We start from the raw sequence: 19162 nt of genomic DNA on the forward strand, positions 1-19162 counted from the left end.
TGGACAGCAAAGAGACTGAGATACAAGTGAAGAAATATCTGGTTCAAATGTTATCTCTGTCATGAACTTCTTAGACGGCCTGACGCAAGCAGCATCCTCAGATGCCCATCTGCAATACAGAGATAACATCGACCTAACTTAAAAATAACAAGGCAGGGCAGGTTTGGACGATACATCCAGCTAGCCTTGGCACCGCACAATTAGGAACATGGATGTGCAGGTTAGGGATGTGCACGGACCAGTCCGGAGCCCATTCTAAGGGCCTCCAGACCTGGGGCCGGTTTGGCAGTTCAACGCCAGGTGGGGGTGGACCTTTAAGGGTGAGGTACTTACCCCTCCCGCCGCTTTCCCCCCTCCAGCGATCCTAGTTTTTAACGCATTTGGGGCAGCAGGGTACCTCCCTGCCACCCCTTCCCCCGTTCCTCAGCAAAAAGCTTCAAAAGCCTGCCTGCGCATGCCTCACGTGTGCGCCACACCCGTGCATCGTGTGCGTGCGTACGTCAGACATGCGCATGCACGCACAACATATACACACACGCAACGCATGGACATGGCGCACGCGGGGGACATGCAAACGTGCAGGGAGGCTTTTGAAGCTTTTTGCTGAGGAACGGGGGAAGGGGCAGCAGGGAGGTACCCTGCCGTCCCAAATGCATTAAAAACCGGGAGCGCTGGAGGGGAGAAAGCAGCAGGAGGGATAAGTACACCCTCCCCTGCCCTTAAAGAGCCCCCCTCCCCAGTGCCGGACCGCGGAGGTGCGGTTCTGTGCACACCACTAGTGCAGGTCTGCTCCTCCTCCTGGTGCATCATTCTGGTTTTCATAATTGTGTATGTGGTTGGGGCAGGGTCCATCTGAGCCACCCCCTCACATTTAATCTAAATATTATTTTAATGTAATATGTGAGCCGACAATTCAGACACATACAACTTTACACATATGTGTACACAGATGTTTTTATGAAAAACAAAACAGAATGCGGGGAGCAGAGGTGCACCTAGGTAATGTTGGAGCCTGGACCTAAAGGCCTTTGGAGGCCCCCCTCCCCTGCAAATTAAGTATCATCATGCTCTGCTGGGTGACCACAGCACCCAGGACAGACTAAAGAGGATTTGGGGGGCCCCAGGAGCTGTGGAGGCCCTGGACTTGGGCCCCAAAGACCAGAGGCAAGAGCGCCTCACTGGTGGGGAGTAGAAGCAAAATATGTGCATTCATGCCTCTAATTGTGTGGTGGGCAGTGCTGGTTAAGCATAATGACCAAATTGGCCCATAGTGTACATAAAGCGTTTTCCAACACTCTAACACAGTATAATTGCCAAGTACAGCAACATCAGCCCTCCTAGTCATTCAGTTTTTTTGAAACAGGAAGGCAGGCTATGAATATTTTAACACATTCTTGCAACCATTACTACTGGCTGAGCTCCCATTGCTCAAGCAGATCTGTCCAAACCAGAATCTCATCCATTATGGGGCGGGGGTGGGGGGAGTGACAGGCAGTTTCAGCAGATACAGCTTTCTTCCTTCGCCCCTGCATGACCAACTACTGCACCTGCCAACATTCCCAGTTGCAGCCCATTACTAAGAGATGGAGGAGTGCTGGGCCTTCTTTGAATGAAAGCTACTTGCCCCTCCCCCGAGCGCCACCTGCCTTGTTCCACCTGAAGCTTTCCTGGAGATTCTTCCTTCCAATATTTTTCAAGCCATCAGCATGCCCAGGGTCGCTTTCAGTGGCCACCTGGGCGATCCCTGCTTGTTGGCAGCCCTCCTTTTACCCACCACCACCATCACCGACCTCTCCCCCGCCACCTACACCCACCCCGCAAGCAAGCAAGCCCCCCACCACCACCACCCTCCCCCCCACCCCACCCGGCTGGCTCTCCCAGCAGCGCCCAGTCCCCGCCGCCTCCCCCACCCCGAGACTGCCCCTCCTCTTCTCTCCGTCCCTCCGCCCACCACGGCTGCTGCTGCTGCCGCCGCCGCCCTGGGGCCAGCCTCTCGCTTCCCGGTTGCCTCTGTCAGGCAAGCTCGGGGAGAGGGAAGAGAGCGAGACGGGCCCACTACCGGGCCACGGCCTAGCTGCCTGTCCGGTCCCCGGGAGTAGCGGAGCTTTCCTCACCGCGTAAACTGCAGCCCCCGCTGCTCCTGTCTCCGCTCCTCCTCCTTCCTCCTCCTCCTCTTCGTCGTCGTCCTCTTCTTCTTCGTCGTCCTCCTCCTCCTCTTCCTCGGGTGCAGTGTCGCCGGGAGACTCGGGCTCGTCGCCTTCCTGGCTGCTGCTGCCACTCTTTCTCTGGCCGCCGCCGCCGCCGCCAAGGCTCTCAACACCGGGATGCTCCATGGAGGACAGGGGGGAAAGGCAGGGAAGAGGGGCTTGGCAGCTCCCCTCTGCGCAGGCGCCCAGCGCTTGCAGGCGGGGGCTGAGCTGACAGCGTGCAACAGGGAGGGAGAGAAAGAGAGAGAGAGAAGCTCTTTTCCTGCCCGGCTTCACGCTTCCCTGTAGTGCTGTTTTTAAAACCTACTGTCAGATGCCGTGCGTATAGATTTATTCAGAAATCCTACTCCTTTCCATTAGAAGCTAATCCCCCTAGGCATTTAACAGGCATCTTAGTTTACTCGGAAGCTAGCTTCACTGTTTTCAGTAAGACTTCCTTCTAGGTAAGTGTGCGTTATTTTAGAGCAGGGCTGCTCAACTTCAGCCCTCCTGCAGATGTTGGCCTACAACTCCCATAATCCCTGGCTATTGGCCGCAGTGGTTGGGATTATGGGAGTTGTAGTCCAAAAACTGCTGGCGGGGTGGGGGGAGTTGAGCAGGCCTGATTTCGAGTCATGTAGCCCGATTCATGCTCGGTAGCAAGACCTGTAGATTTCAGTAGGATTTACTCCATAATAAGTGTGTATAGAGTTGCAACTGGAGGCGCCTATGCTTGTTTACTCAGAAATAAATCTTGCTCAATGGGATTTACTCAATCGCATTTACTCAATCCCATTTACTCAGCCTTCATGTTTTCTCCAGGGCCTAATTTGACGTGTGGTTGAGTCTTGGGACCTCTTTTCAATGCCAGAAAGTTATACTGAAGAAGAAAGTACACTTCAACATTATTTTGCAGCCTTTGGTCTTTCAGGTTTGCTCTCATCCATCCAAAAATTATCCTTCTCTCCTGTTTCCTCTCCTTCTCTAATTATTTATCTTTATCGAGATTATCAAGGCCAAATTTCTGAAATTGGCTCAAAATATAATCTAGAAAACCCTGAAAATGTTATATTTAGGAGATAGTTACATTCACAGAGAATCAGTGTAATGTAACCATTGGTTGATTAAGTGCCATCAAGTAGGTGTAGACTCTTAGTGACCACATAGATTCTCTCCAGTATTAGCTGTCTAACCATTGTTAGAGTGCTGGATTTGGACTGGCAAAACCTGGGTTTTAATCCCTACTGGAACCTTGAGTTTATTATATGACTTGGGATAATCACTCTCTCCAAGCCTAACCTATTTTACAGGCTTGTTGCAAAGATGATAGAATAAACTCCTCCATATGCACTATCCTGAGTTCCTTAGAGGAATCATAGGACATAAATATGGGGAATACTGCATATCTGCGGATTGTGAACCGCCCTGAGACCTTGGGTTGGGGTGGTATAAAAATGCACTAAATAAACAAAATCTCAACTGTTCATTGAGATATCCAATTAACCAGTTGGATATCTGTTCAGATAACCAACTAAACAATTGAGATATCCAATTTGCAAGATTTCCATCAGCACACACTTTAGAAGCACAATAAGTTTCTGCTTCATTGTTTTATACAGTCTCATTTAAATTCAGAAAAACTGCTGTTCAAGCTTCTCCAAGTGCATGTTAAGACAGGACAGAACTAGGAAGTTTGCCTGGCTATTTATTCTCTCTCAACCCAAAGATACAACAGGTCAGAAGAAAGGAGCAAGCAAAACAACAGGGACCCTAGCATGCTTAATGTCCTTGGGGAAGCCAAAAGGTCTCCCTGAGAGGCTTCCAGATTTCTTAGGTTATCAAAAGAAGATAGATAACCTCCATTTCCCCATTATTTCATCATTTGAACCCAGCCATAACAATAGTGCTTGATGAGGCATATTCTACAAGTTTTTCTATTATTTCATTGTTGTGGATTCAGAAAATTACAATATGCACATCCTTTCAAATGGAAGTGTAATTAATACAAGAGACGTATCTTAATCTATATCTAGAGTAAACGCCCCAAAGACCACACCATAATGGGAAACAGATTTGGGGCGACAGTGTTTAGTCACGCATAAAATGGACTGTAGGTTTATAAAACAAAACTGAAATCAATCACACTCAAAGGGCACATCAGCGTTCACAGACTCAAAGGAGGGTTTCATTCCAAGAAAATCTTTGTAAAAGCTTGGGAAATTCTATCTTGCTAAAAATGAATGGGCCAAGGTAACAATTTAAATAACTTTGGAAAAAAATTGTACAAACACTAGAGACAACAGAATAGAAACCAGATACATTGAAAGCACTCAAAAGGGTCTTTAAATTCATCCTGGAGTTTATTTTAACTGGAGTTGTGAAAGAAAGTTAAACTAGAGAGAGTAAACGTATTCTAGCTGTGTTCATTATGAATGCTTTTCCTTTGATAATGAAAAGCTAAATTTCTAGGTAATGGAGAAATAGTCAGATACAACTGTTGATAACTGCTTTCCAGGACACAATGGCCCATGAAAACAAAACAAGGCCTATTGTGTTCAAAGATCACTTCTGTACTGTGATTGGTTGAAAAGGACAAAGGATCTCTGGGGAAACAATTTTAGACGCATGTCAACCTTCCAGAGGGTAGTAAACACATGGTACAGCCAATGTCCAAGCATCATTTATCTGGGCTCAGTACAAACTTGTAATATTCCCACCCCACTCCCACACAAGACCTTGTATATTTAAAAAGAAACAAAAATAAAATCATTTTTATTCAGATGTATACATTTTCAATAAAAATTATTACAGAGATATCTTTTCCAAAGAATTGTGTTTCACTTTCATCTTATGTGTCCTTCTCTGTTTTGAAACATTGGATAAATGATTGATATCCTTTAGTGTCTTTTAACGTCCTTTGTTTAAGCTCTTTATGTTTCTGTTTTTATAAGAAGACATCACAGTATGGCCTGAATGTATTAATTGTACAAGTGACAAATGCCATTTAGCAATAGCAATAGCACTTATATTTATATACCGCTCTATAGCCGGAGCTCTCTAAGCGGTTTACAATGATTTTAGCATATTGCCCCCAACATTCTGGGTACTCATTTTACCAACCTTGGAAGGATGGAAGGCTGAGTCAACCTTGAGCCCCTGGTCAGGATCGAACTTGTAACCTTCTGGTTACAGGGCGGCAGTTTTACCACTGCGCCACCAGGGTCTCCCAGGTGTTTTAATTTAAACATTCTTCCCTGCCTTTCCCTGGGATCTAGTGTCAATTCTTTGCCATCATTTATTTTATTTTATTGTTAAATTTATATACCGCCTTTCATTAAAACAATCCTAAGGCGGTTTACAGCAAAAAAATTTTTAACACAAGATGGCAAAAAAGACACAATGAAAATATTAAGTGGAGAAAAAAATATTAAACAAATCTGATTTTTAAAAAAGCATGGGTTTTTTTTACACACACATGGTTCTCAGTGTTCTTGGGATCTCAATTATTATTATGCTTGCCCCCAATTTCTGCTTCCAGACCATGTTGGCTCTGTTGGAGATGCAGCTCCTGCTGGCATCTTGGCACCAGCAACCCTAATGACCACTAGGCACTAGGGATAGAGATAGTGAGCAAGGGAATTCTGAGTATGCTTTCTCTACACTACTTCTTTTTATTAGACTGATAGTTTCAGATTTCATTCTCTCACCTGAGACACAGACTTCCTCTTTCTCCCTTCCTGATGCATAAGCAATTAGGCATGTAGGCCTTTCCTATCTCTCTGATGTATTTCCTAAATAAACCACTTTACTTAGAACTTTAACTCCACGTCTCCAGACAATATTAATTAGCAGTGCTCTCCTTACTTGTACACTTCTGCTGTGGGTGGAGTAGAGGAGTAAATTTCCCCTAGGATTGCCATAGTCTGCTTTCAAATCTGGGTGCCTAATTTGCATATGATGTAAATTGGCTTGAAAATAATTTTTGAGCAGAATAGTGACTGCATATTTTGCTCCATAACTCCACTTCTACAAGGGCTAGAGCTTAGCTTTATTTTTATTTTTTTTAATGAAAGCTGAAATCCGGATGAATCTGGGTGAGATGCTTAAAATCCGGATGAAACCCGAAATGGCATGGCAACTCTAATTTCCCCTCCAAATCTCTCTAACAGATTAAATTTAAATTTTAAACTCTTTGATTGTTTTTATCTAGTGAAATTTGTTTGTGTGTTCAGTTTATATACTGCCTAGTATAGAAATCTCTAGGCAGTTAACTTTTCATTCTGTGAAACAATTTTAATTGTTTTTACTCTTTTTATATTTATTGTGTTAAATTCTGCCTGGAGATGCACTGCCTAGGCATATATATATGCCTAGATATATTTATTATCTAGATATATATTTATCCCGTATTGCAGGACAGAATTTTGCAACTGTGTGTGTGATAGACGAATTCACATCCATTAGCAAATGTTTGATGTAAAATTTGTCGGATCGACTGGAAGAGTATGTAAAAGAGGGTTAATTAACCTTTGCCTTAGATAAAAGACACACCGCAGGAGCACATGTGCAACTGACTCAATCTCATCAGAGTTACAGGGGCAGTATCTCTGCTCAGTTAGAATTCTACTATATCTACCAGCCAAAAGTTCCGAAGGGAGGACATTCATACGGGCCCTCGAGAAGGCCCATCTATGTTTAGGGAATGTAAGGAGGAATAGATAATCGGCTGAGCAAGTTCTCATCCCACCACTGAGCAGGTGGAATGTCCTAGATGTCCTTGACAGGTTTTTCTGAAACTCAGTACCCAAATCCTTCATTTAATAAGTTCTTTGGCCCTGACCAAACCCACTGAGAGGATTGCCTCAGGTGAAAAACCATAGGTACGGAGTTTCCTGACACAGTTCTCCCACTAGCTCGGGCAGTGTCTATCCAATAATATAACAAGGGAAGGAGACCAGAGGGCAGTAAGTTGATTCTTGCCCAGTTTATTAGTATTAGATACCAAGCTCTGGCCTCTATTGAGATAACACCCAATTTCAATCTCAGAGTGGCATTAGAAATACATTTGGGGGTCAGAAATAATGTTCTTAAGACCCTGGCTTGAACCCACTCCAGGAGGGAATGGTTAGCATAGGGTCCTGTCTGTGCCCCATATAACATTTGAGCCATTGACTTTGCCTTGAATAAGTTGATGGCAGCTGGAATGAACATCCCTCCTTGTCGCCTGTGAAAGCTGAGAGTTGCTAACACACTTCTCTGTGCCTGAGCAGCAGCATAACTGATTTGGGCGGTCTTCATCCCAGATTCCTGAAATACGACCCCCAAATACTTAAAAAGTTTAACCTGCTCTATATCGTGATTGTCAATCTTCTATTTATATTTTTCCTGCTATTGGAGAAGGCCAAGATTTTAGTTTTCTGATAATTAATATTCAGTTGCTCTTTCTTGCAATAGAGGGCTAAGGTCTTAAGAGCTCTTCTCATTCCCACTTGTGATTGGGACAAAGTGGCTGTGTCATCTGCATATAAAAGTACAGGAAGCCATCTGTGTGCCAGCTTTGGGGTATGTATATCTAAGCCCTGCAGGCACTTGATTAAAGAGTTTACATAGATATTGAACAATGAAGGGGCCTGAATGTGTTGGGAATTCTCTCTGGTAGGAGAAACCCTTTTTCATTATAGCCGAGTGCACAGAGGCACAACACAGCAGAATTTAGTTAGGCATGCGTGTATGCTGAGAGTAAAGTAACTTGGAGCCAGTTCATAGTTTCAAATCAATATAAATGATATTTATTAGAGAACTCCATTCTGGATATGAAAGTGAGGAGTTTGGATTTCTAATCTAGCTAGCTAGCTGGATGCAGATGGATTCTGCATCTCTGCACACATGGTGCAGGCAGAGGAGCTTGCATGTTGTGAGGTAGAAGGAACAGGAAGAGAAAAAAGGGAGAGAGGAAGTGCAAAGCAGGAAGGAAGGAAGTTAGTCCCTAAGAGTAGCAATCTACATTCCAAAGGGATAGTGTCAGAGCAGAAGAGAAGGGATGACCAATGTCTTAACCCTCTAGACCTCTGACTCACTAGTCTGTCCTCCACTGTCATTGAGACAAGAGACAGCACAAAGTCCTTCACTTCCAACAGAATGCACACCTGCTTGACCCCCCTAGATGTCCTAATAGGCCTAGATAATAGGCCCTGCCAGTTGCATCTCACTCTAAGGCTTGTATTGTCATGCAGTTTGATCAGCAGCAGCAAGAGTCTCCTATCAATCGAGGAGTTATGGAGCCTGGACTCTAGAAATAGAATTGAACGTGGCTTTAAAGTCTACGAATGCAGCAAATAAGGTAGATTTGGGGGATCTTGTATATTTCTCAACTAAATGTTTTACTGCCAGAGAGTGGTCAATCATGGAATGCCCTGATCTAAAACCTGCCTGCTCATCTTCCAGGAATTGCTCCTGCTGCTCTTCTCTTATTTTTTTTCCTTGTAGGGAACTGTAGCAGATTGAAGATTTTGTCTCAGAGCAAGCTCACGTGAGGGAAATAAATGCTGAATCATCCCTGCTGAGCTGCCTGGCTAGGCTTCTCCTAAAGCTACTCTGTATTATCGGTAGGTTCAAAATGTTACCACCACCACTCTTTTTGTCTACAGAAACTCTCTGGGCTTGGGGTGGGATAACCCAGAAAAAAACTCTCTTAATTTGGCTGTTGGACAAGTACAAAAATCTTCTAAAGAGCCCCTGGTGGCGCAGTGGTAAAACTGCCGCCCTGTAACCAGAAGGTTACAAGTTCGATACTGACCAGGGGCTCAAGGTTGACTCAGCCTTCCATCCTTCCGAGGTCGGTAAAATGAGTACCCAGAATGTTGGGGGCAATATGCTAAATCATTGTAAACCGCTTAGAGAGCTCCGGCTATAGAGCGGTATATAAATGTAAGTGCTATTGCTATTGCTATTCTATGTGCAAGCCTACACGTGGTGAGAAAACTGATAGGTGGTGAACGTTTAATAAATCTTCCTCTCCCACCCTTTTCCTGAGTTAAAAACCAACTCAGAGAGGCTTTAAAAATAAAAGAACTTTAAAAAAACAAAAACAGTTTCATTCTATTACTACAGACTGCTTCCGCCTGAGTCTCTCTCAGCTTTTAGGTACAGTTAAGAATACAGCAGGGTTACAAAAATAGGTTGTCTTAATGAACGCTTAAATGTTTATAGATTCTTTTGCAATGCCCTAGGTAGGATGGGTGTAGGCTAGTGTTTCTTATTTTAATTTTGTTACAGGTAAACAATAATAGAACAGTATCAGGAATATGTAAAAGCACACACACAAAGAAATATAAGTTTCTAACGCAAAATCTGACCAACAAACCTTTCCCTAGACTAAACTTCCCAAAGCCATAAACCCTGGCTCCTTGCCTTAATCTCACCAAATGCCTGATGAGAATTCAAGCTTCCTGCTCTCCTGTTTTTCAAGGATCTGCAGAGTTACTCTCCTTCCTTGGCCACATGTCCTCTTGTGCACCTCCTCCAGGCTAGCTTCTCCTCTAACAAAGGACTCACCTCTTCCTGGCAACAGCTCTCTAGGTTCCACCCACCTGTTGTGCTGATTGGCTGAGCCCTGGAGTTCAACAGCCTGTCAGTCAAGACAAGGGCTCACTTTCGGTTAACTCTTTAGGGCATGGATTCTCAACGTTGGGTCCCCAGATGTTATTGGACTTCAACTCCCATCATCCCCAGCCCCAGTGGCCTTTGGATGAGGATTATGGGAGTTGAAATCCAATAACATCTAGGGACCCAACGTTGAGAATCCCTGCTTTAGGGGGAGGGGAGGCTGGTCACTACAGGAACATTGTGAAATGCATTAGCTGTGCAAATTAAGGCAAAGGAAAAAATCGTACATGGCAAGAATTATCATAATATATGCCTGACACCCACTGTAATCTCTTTACAGTGCTGGCATACAATATCATTTGGATATTGAATTAGTGTTGCTTTGAGTACAGCCCATTCTACATAACTTGTGACCCACCAAGGCAAACACAGCCCGCTAGTCAGATTAATGGGTCTGCCAGGTGCTCAAAAACCCTCCTGTTTCTTGCAGGTAGTAGAAGTATGGGTTTTACCAAATCCCACTGGTGTGCTGTATTTTGGTCACAAGTTAACAGGCATGCCTTCAACACTAACATCTAGTTGAGCATTTTGGAATGGGCCATACTCGGTGGCAGAGCCCTGGAAGGTGGCAGATGAATATCAGCATACAAAGAAATCTAAATAACTTGCATTTAGCAGGTTAGTTTCATTTAAACTAGTAGGGTTAATTTCCATTAAGTGTTAGCATGTCCTCCTAAATGATTTGGAGACTACAGCCGTTCTCAAACTATATATTGCATTGATAGTATTGGGAAAGTGCAACACACCCAATAAACCCTAGTCAGATCTTAGTTTAGTTCTTATAACGATTATATTAACTATAAATGGTGGGAGGTGCAGGGAATGTGTTGCCCAGCAGTAACTTAAAATTAGCAATCGTTTCCTTAGAAGTCATTGATGCTGAACATGTTGTCCACTCCACATCAGATCAACATGTAGTGGTGCATCATGTCTATCATCACGGCACTGAACCTTAATTAATGTAATTATTATATTCTAATTTGACATCACCAAATGCAAACACTGTAAGAAGAACGTGGATGTTTATCATCACCACCACAAACCCCACACCCCTGGCAAAAGAACATGGATGTTTATAAAGAGAATTGATTATCTCCTGTATTCAATCCTGGAAAATAAATGAAACTGCCCTTTCATCAGTTTCTAGCATGCTAATTTCCCCCACCTCCCACCAGCCCATCAAGATATGTAACAGTCTTGAGCAATAGAAGTATATGTTCCAGGAACATTAAGAAAGAAATAATTGCCAGCCATTCCTAAACCTTTTTAGCTGTGCAGATTGCCATTTTTGTTTGTTTATCCTTCATAGAGCACCACATTATATACACTATATACACCTTGCAGCCACCTAATGAGAAAGTCTTCCAAATTAACACTGAACTCCTTCAGCACTCAGATACAGCATGCAAGGTGAAGGAAAAGGAGAAGTATCACAGGATAGCAGGCAAGCATTGCTGGATTTTGCACACACTGCATATCACTGAAATATTTTAAAGAGAAAATGCACAACACTCTCCTTTTCCTTCATTGAAGCAAATGTACAGAGCCAGGAAGCTGAGTTTTTCATCAGCATTCCCCACTTTTTTGCTTAGTGAATTGCATGTTCATTGGTTAGATTCTCCAATTATTTATGTATAACTGATCTTCTCTCCCTCTAGTGGTCTGCCTGTTCCAAGTTATGTCTCGTGCTTACAAAGAAGGGTGTATCCAGACATATAGAGAGCTCCTGCTAATTTCGCAAAAAGGAACCTTTAAAAGCGGTTATTTTTAGCAGCGGGGGTGGAGTGGGGGGAAGCAACTGTCCTTTTCCAACCGCCGTGCAGCACCTTTCCAGTAGCAGTTGCTGGAGTCTGCTCTGTGTTTCTTTTTAGACAGTGAGCCCTTTTGGGAAAGGGAAATGTTTCAATCCTTTTTCCTATCTAAAATAGGGATGTGCAAAGTGATTTGTGTTCGAAACGATTTGAGCTTGAAATGGACTCAAACTCAAAATGGCACACTCTTGAAATGGACTCAAACTCAAAATGACACACTCAAAAGGGCCTGTTTCAAGTTCGAAACAAAATGGCCCCCTTTTGAGCTTGAATCATTTGGAGTGTTTCAAGTGCCATTTTGGAGGGCTGTTTTGCCCTTGCTGATTGGTTTTCTGACACTGGCTTCCAGTTGAGATCTCCTTGCTTCTTGGTTGGCTTGTTATCATACAAATCAAGTGTTGTCATGGGCAACCGTGACCCCATTGGCTGAGGAGAGGCAGGAAGGAGGCCAAAAGAGGTAGTTTCAAATGTATTTAAGGGCCTGGGAGGCAGTGAGGCTTTACAGTGTGTCAGTGCCTCTTGAAGACAGAGGATACATCAGGAGAATAAGGACAGAGACTGCAGCACAACAGCAGAGGAGAGGAGAGGAGAGGAGAGCAGAGTGGTGGTGGTGGTGGCAGTGGCAGTGGCCTGGCCCTGGCCCTGCCTGGCCCAGTGTGGAGAGAGAAAAGAGTTCCTGAAGCTTATCTGTCTCCCCCCCGCCCCATATGCACACTTTTAATTTGCAGATCCAACTGCTTTTATTATTCTATCCATCTATCTATCTATCTCACAATCTCACATCACAGTGGCTTTAACTGGGTGCTGCTTTGAATATTTTTTTCTGTGGATTTTCTTCTTCTTGCTTGTAGGCAGCCAGCCCTCAGTGGCTTTAATAACTAGGTGCTGTGCTGACTCTTTGTTTTTTTTTTTTTTGCTTTTGCAGCCCCATGCTGCACCTCTTTGTGGCTGCTGTGTGCCTGGATTGGACTGAATCCCCGCCGCCCCCACTCCCAGTCTGGTGTGCTGGGACTTCTCTCTGCTGCCCAGGCTCTCTCTGTTTCCCTGGTGTTTATTGCCTCCCCGCCCCCCAAAATTTTCTCTTCTTCCCTCTGTTTTTTGGGTGGGTGGGTACCTGACTGGTGCCCACCTGCCCTCCCCTCCGTTGTTGAGGGGAGGGCAGGTGGGCACCAACTGAGCCCAAGAGCCTCAGGGAACAGCACTTGCCCAGTCTCGAGTCTAGCCGAAGAGACGGAGAGAAGACACCAGAAGCCCCCCTCCACCCATCAGATTATTAGTTTGTTTTAATTGTAAATCGCCCTGAGCCATTTTGGAAGGGCGGTATAAACATCAAATAAATAAAATAATAATAAAATAATAAATAGAGAACTTAGAGTTCTTAATCTCTAAATAGGGCCTAGTTTGGGAAAGGGATTAGGTAGGCATGAGGACTGTAGGACAGGAGGGGTGGGTTAATTTAAGAGAAGCCACAGTAATCACCTTTCCCTTTCTTTCCCTTAGACTTGCCCATTGTTGCTTGCTCCCCTCCAAAAAAAAAAAAAAAAAAAAGCCTGCTTCTTTATTTGGGGATATGTAATTTTTCTAGCTTCTGGATGTACACTACCGTGCTATAAATGACACTGTGTGTGGCACACACAGCATAAATAGACCACCTTCAACCACACAACCCTTTTAAAAAATACCTGCCTTAAAGGTGCTTCCTCCTCCTCCCATAAGAGTTAGGGCTTCAATTTTTCAAAAACCCAAGATGTCTAGGAGGGTGTGAGGCAGGGCCACGAGCAGATTGGCAGGCAGAGGGAGAGGTGATGCTGCTGGCCATCGTTGGGGACAGTGAGAGGGGCCTACTCCCCAAGTCGACGCCACTGCTGTTGTGCCGCACAGGCTCACCTTTCTGGAGCTGCCTGGTCCTGCACACATGCACACCACTTCCATTGCCAATGGCTGGTGCCTTAACCCATGTGTCAGGCTGTCAGCCAGCGCCCAGCACCAATCTGAGGGCCCAGCACCAATCTTACACCATAAATGGTGTTATTCTGACACAGGCAGGCAGACAGGGATGTACAGGTATACTGGAGAAGAAGAGAAGACAAGAAGAGTTTCCCTCACGGTAAGAGTATAGAAGCTTTGTTTCTTGTCAGAATATTGGTCCATCAGGCCATGACTGCTCTGTCTTCCTATCTCTCTGTGGCAGGCAGAATGGAAGGAAGGAAGATTTTATTTTTCTTCTTCTTCTCAGCACTGAATAAGTATAATATGCTTCCTATGCTATTGCTGCTGTAACCATCTGGTTTTGCTGGATCTCAGAAGCAGATCCTGGGTGCCTGCCTGAGTTGTGGTTTGTTTTGTTTGTGAGATAGTGTTGTGGTGAGAAATGCAGAATGGCAGCTCAGTTCTTTCTCTTGTAATATTTTCTTGGTGATTGCTGTGAGCTCCGTGTCTGGCCTTGAGACTAACTTGTGCTTCACTCACTGTTCTGGTCTGCTCTTCAATATGCATTCTGCATTGCTAGGTGTGCTCATTCAAAATATGGCGGAAGACTTTGTTGTAGTGGAGCTTATGGCTATGCTTGCTGCTGCTAAAAGGTACTGCTGTGCTGTGGCTGCTGTTGTATTGCTGAAGTGAGGAGTCATAATTGTGTGGGAGAGAGCAACTTATGCCAATAAAGTTACTGCAGTGCAGGCACTGTGGCTGACAGTGGATTCTGGGTCAGTGGCTCTTTTTTGGCCATTTTTGGACTGTGTTTGAAAAAATATGTGTTCTGTGTTGGGAGGGACAAATTCTCTTTTACTGTGTGCTTCTAATCTGCAGTGTTTTTCAAGGCAGGGTCGCAAAATGAATTGCAAATTGTAATGCAAAGTTTGTCGTGTACTCACGTGGGCACCCGGCTTGTCATGTGCACTCAGAATCCCCATAGGATTCCCCCCCCCAAAAAAAAACCATGGGGGTTTGGGGTTGGAGTTAAAAATTATTTTAAAATCGCCCACTTGCCCATTTATTTTGTGAGTTGGGTGGAAGGTAGCAGCCATCACGTCCTACCACCCAGCCCACTACCCAATTGGCCTTGCACCCTTAACCCTACACGACGACTACCATTCTAGTTGGATACAGACAATTGAGGCCAAAATGGCTACGCTGGGCCTCTCCACCCTGACCCTGCTCAGCATGGGCTATGACCAGGCAAAAGCAACCATCAAGCAGTGCATTACAGACACTGAGCGCCAAACTGATAGCAGTGTCCCAAAATTTTATATCAGTGACGGGCTTAGATATTCTGCTTTTCCTGCAGCATTCAGTTGGAGGTCCCAAACCACAGAAGGGCATTCACCTCATTTAAAAAAACAGAGAGAATCTGGTAAGTGTTCAAAGGAAAGAAGGGGCCCCAACCCCATCTCTATCAAAGCCAGAAGATTTGCAACTTTCTTTACTTGGAGAAGAACTTAGCCCATAAATACCAATATGGGGAAACCAACAGACTTTTGAGGAAAGCCAGATATCCACATGGACTGCATGAGTAAAATTTTGCATAAAGGATTCAAAGAACGAGGTAATACAAATTCAAAGCTTTCTGAGAAAATACTGTAAATACGGTTTGGCATGCTATCTGAATTGACAAACCGTAGTTAACAGTCATTCCTCTACTGCCAGACACCACTGTTCCTGAAGATGGGAATGACAAACAAGCAGCCCCAAGCTATCATTGACCCAATTGTTTGTAAGCTTAAGTCATAATTTGAAGTATAAACTGTGTTATGCACAGACCATGACTGATGTCTGAACCAAGCCATTTGTGAACAGGGCAAGTATTGTAGAATAACCTGAGACAGAACTCTTACATTTAGGAACAATGAATATTTTAACTACGAGGACATCACTCCAAGGCTTAAACCTTCGGTCCCAAGATGTTGAACTATAGCTCCCATGACCTTTGGCCATTGTGGCTGGGGATAGTGGGAGTTGTAGACCAACAGCATCTGGGACTCAAAGTTGAGTACCTCTGACTTAGACAGCATGGCAAAAGAAAGTTCACACACATCACTAACCAGTTCACCTCTTACTCCTGATCTCATTTATTTTTCATTTATACTGTCTATTCAACAGTCTCTAGTCAGTTTACAACCAAAAACAACCAACAAGCCAATTAAATATAGCAATTAAAAACATAGTTAAACCAATCAAAAGCAACAATCAAACAACTTGTTACAAAGGTGTGCCTTTAAGGCCTTCTTAAAAGCTGGCAGTGGGGTAACCCCATATCTTGGTAGGCTGCACATTCCAAAGGTCAGGGACAGCTACAGACAAGGTCCAACCCCAAGTTGTCACTAAATGAGTCAGCAGCAACTGCAGGAGGACCTCTCCAGGAGGTTTTACAGTCAGGGCTTCTACCCCGAATCTCCTTCAGAAGAGAGTGTGTGCGTTCACACCAGTGGTGGACTTAGGTAATTTGGGCGCCTGGGCCACCCAACCGCGAGCCCCCCCCATGTGAGGCCTCCCAGAAACCACCTTTGGGGGGCCCGCCCTGCCAGCAGGGTGTGGGCTGGCTGCCGGAGGCCCCTGGCTATTTGGAGGCCCCCCTGGGACCTTGGAGGACTGGACCGGGTCCCCAAGGTCCGGGGGGTTAGAGCGCCTCTGGTTCACACACCAGCCAAACTTACCCCGAAGTCCGTTTGAGATCCTTGGACCCACTCCACACACAAATCAGGTGTTGACTTGCGAATTCTAGCTTATCTCGATGTATTTCTGGGTTTTAAAAATGCTGGTTTTAAGCTACTTTTTCTGAAAATGCCGGAGCAAATAGGGAGAGGCACCGACATAGAATCATTAGCATAATAATAAGGATACTCTCTTTAGAAATGCAGATATAGCTCTTTAGTAATGTCTCTCTTTCTCCCCCCCCCCCCACTGGCTAGAAGGAAACCATGGAGGCATGCCATGTGAACTTGCAGAAACAAAAACTGAGAGCAAAGGGGAGGGGCTGCTTCCTTCAATGCCACAGGTGTAATTCGAAGTATCTTCGCTCAACATTTACTCCACAGCATGAAGCCATGTGCGAATAACAAGTGATGGGGATTATAGAGAAGAGAGCTCTTGCTTATGTAAACTGTGCCAAAGCCATTTAGGGCTTTGTGGCTAACTACCAGCACTTTGTATTTCCTGGAAGCATATCGGCAGGCAGTTCAAAACAGGAGTGATTTCAGTTTGTCCAAGACAACAACCTAGCTGCTGAGTTTTGCATTAACTGAAGCTTCCAGACTATATTCAAAGGCTTCCAGACTATATTCAAAGGCAGCCCTACACAGATTCCATTACAGTAGTCAAGCTATGTTGCAGACTATGTTCATCCTTGATTCATTTTTCACCAGAATCAGACATGGTTGCCAGCACGCCAGCGTTTCTACCACAATCCAGAGCGCTCACACTTACAGAGCAGCAAAGTCTGTATGCATGAGCATCCCGAGAGGGGAAGTGAGGATAGGCAGGGCAACGGAGGCAGGGCGTGATTTTCAATTCCATTTGGACAGTGTACCTGAGTAAGGTAAAAGTGTGCTGTCAAGTCTATTTCACCTCCTGGCGCCCACAGAGCCCTGTTGGTATCTTTGGTAGAATTCAGGAGGGGTTTACCATTGCCATCTCCCACACAGTATATATCACTGCTGCCCAATATAGGTGTATCCCATAGTCTGGGAAACATACCAGTGGGGATTCAAACCGGCAACCTTGTGCTTGTTAGTCAAGCATTTCCCCACTGCGCCACTTAAAGGTGACCTTGTACCTGAGTACACCATCCTTAAAAATAACACCTGAATGAGGCGAAGCACAATCGGTCCAACAAGCAGGGAGATATTCTACAGGTGGCAGCACTACTTATTGCAGTAAGGGCAGGAAATGAGAATGAGCAGGAGCCACAGAACCAGAGGCAAAAAGAGAATTGCTAGAAGGCTACTTGCATCGACAGGGTCAACTATAGAACAACTAGTTGGGGGTGGCAAAGAACATTAGCGGAGCTAGGATTTTGCTATGCATTAAATACTTATACAAGTAAGATAATTAATTTTGTTAATTTATTTACCTTATTGATGAAACTTGCTTGACATTTTCAAACTTATTCCAAAAACGCCTTCATTATCCCTACCGCCTAGTAAGATCATCAGGTTGTGGATGCCACCAGCTCAGTTGGTGGTAACTCAAAACTGGGCCTTTTGGTGTACCCAGGTAAATTGTCCATAAAAATAACGAGGCTCTTGTCTGCTGCCTTTAAGCCGCTTGTTGGGTGAGCTCAGCAGCATAACCAGGCCTTTTCTTCCCCAGGATACACTCCCAAACAAAATTAGAACCTCCCCTTCTCTGGGTGTATTTAAGAAAAACCTGAAAACATACGAGTTTAATCAGGCTTTAAATTTATAGTTTTAAAGTTTTAGAGTTTTCTCTTTCTTTCCAATACCATGTAGCAGGGAAAGCTGGGATGAGGAGAGAAGGCTGTACCAAGCCATCTGAAAGCTGCAAAGGAGATGAGCCTGCGGTCCTCCGTGCAAGTGGTCTCGTCATCCAGCCCAGATGCTGGCCAAGAAGGAAGCAAAGGACTTGGCCTGGTTCCTGGGAGGATGGAGGAGTATCCTACTTAACTGGCTGCTGGTTCTGGGACAGAATGAATTAATGAGACTTTTTAAAACAACAGATGCCTTTTTTGTTTAAAGGAACATAATATACTATGACTGGATTGTCTGACACTTTGGTGTAAAGTTCAATTTTTGGTAGGTGGAGGAGTGGGAAGTATTGTTGGTGTAGTGCAGAGGCGGAGCCACAATTAAGCGAACAGGTTCAAAGAACCCGGGCCGCCACCAATCAGGGGCTGCGCCTCATGGCCCCACCCACCCCCACGTCTGATGTCAGATACGGGGGGGGGCATTATTTCACTCCCAAATGGGGCTGAGCAACTCTCCCTGCCTTTAAAGGCAGGGAAAGCCGCTTCTGGCCTCACTGCCAACACAGTGGGGCTGATCTCCCTCCCAAACGGAGCTGTTCCATCCTGTTTGGGAGGGAGATTGGCCTGCACTGCTTTGGCAACGCAGCCGGAATGGCTCTCCCTGCCTTTAAAGGCAGGGAGAGTCACTCCGGCCCATGCTGCCCAATGCAGCAGGGGCCAATCTGCCTTCCAAATGGAGCCGCATGGCCCCATTTAGGATGGAGACCATGCCCCTGCGTCTGATGTCCCGTGTCTGACATGGGAGTGTGGCTAGCTGGGTCTCTGCGTCTGACGTCAGACGTGGGGATGGGGGCCACAGGGGCGGCCAAACACAGGCCCCGCCAGCCTCACTCTGCAGCTGGTGTTGTGTCCTAGCTAGCTACCCCTTGGGTCATCCCACCTATAAAGCGACTTTCCTCTCTGAAGATAGATGCTACAAACATTATTTACTCTTTTGACTTCCAGGTATGTAGACTGGGTTTATGTAGCTATATGGAATTAAGAATTTATCAAGAAAGGGCTTTCCCCTTACATGTGCT

At 45.0% G+C, this 19162-nt stretch overlaps 2 protein-coding genes across 18 annotated transcripts in view; one reads left to right on the forward strand and one right to left on the reverse strand.

The window, feature by feature from the left end:
• Positions 1-2479, reverse strand: part of SNX4 (sorting nexin 4) — a 60987-nt gene extending 58508 nt beyond the window's left edge. Inside the window, exon 1 of the mRNA XM_053247361.1 lies at positions 2115-2479. Coding sequence (XP_053103336.1) covers positions 2115-2333 — 219 coding nt within the window. The 5' untranslated portion in view covers positions 2334-2479. The remainder of the gene's footprint in view (positions 1-2114) is intronic.
• Positions 2297-19162, forward strand: part of LOC128323669 (TGF-beta receptor type-2-like) — a 64633-nt gene continuing 47767 nt past the window's right edge. The window contains exons 1-6 of one of the 17 annotated variants that reach the window (XM_053247222.1): positions 2516-2650; positions 3009-3117; positions 7641-7748; positions 8420-8526; positions 8673-8791; positions 13854-18269. The gene's annotated coding sequence lies outside the window, so the exon portion shown is untranslated. Of the gene's footprint in view, positions 2651-3008; positions 3118-7640; positions 7749-8419; positions 8527-8672; positions 8792-8816; positions 12769-12824; positions 13770-13853; positions 18270-19162 lie in introns of those variants that run through there. The other 16 variants (XM_053247247.1, XM_053247288.1, XM_053247310.1 and 13 more) reach the window with 16 other exon arrangements.

Source organism: Hemicordylus capensis, chromosome 1 (genome assembly GCF_027244095.1).
Source record: "Hemicordylus capensis ecotype Gifberg chromosome 1, rHemCap1.1.pri, whole genome shotgun sequence".
NCBI classification, from domain to species: domain Eukaryota; kingdom Metazoa; phylum Chordata; class Lepidosauria; order Squamata; family Cordylidae; genus Hemicordylus; species Hemicordylus capensis.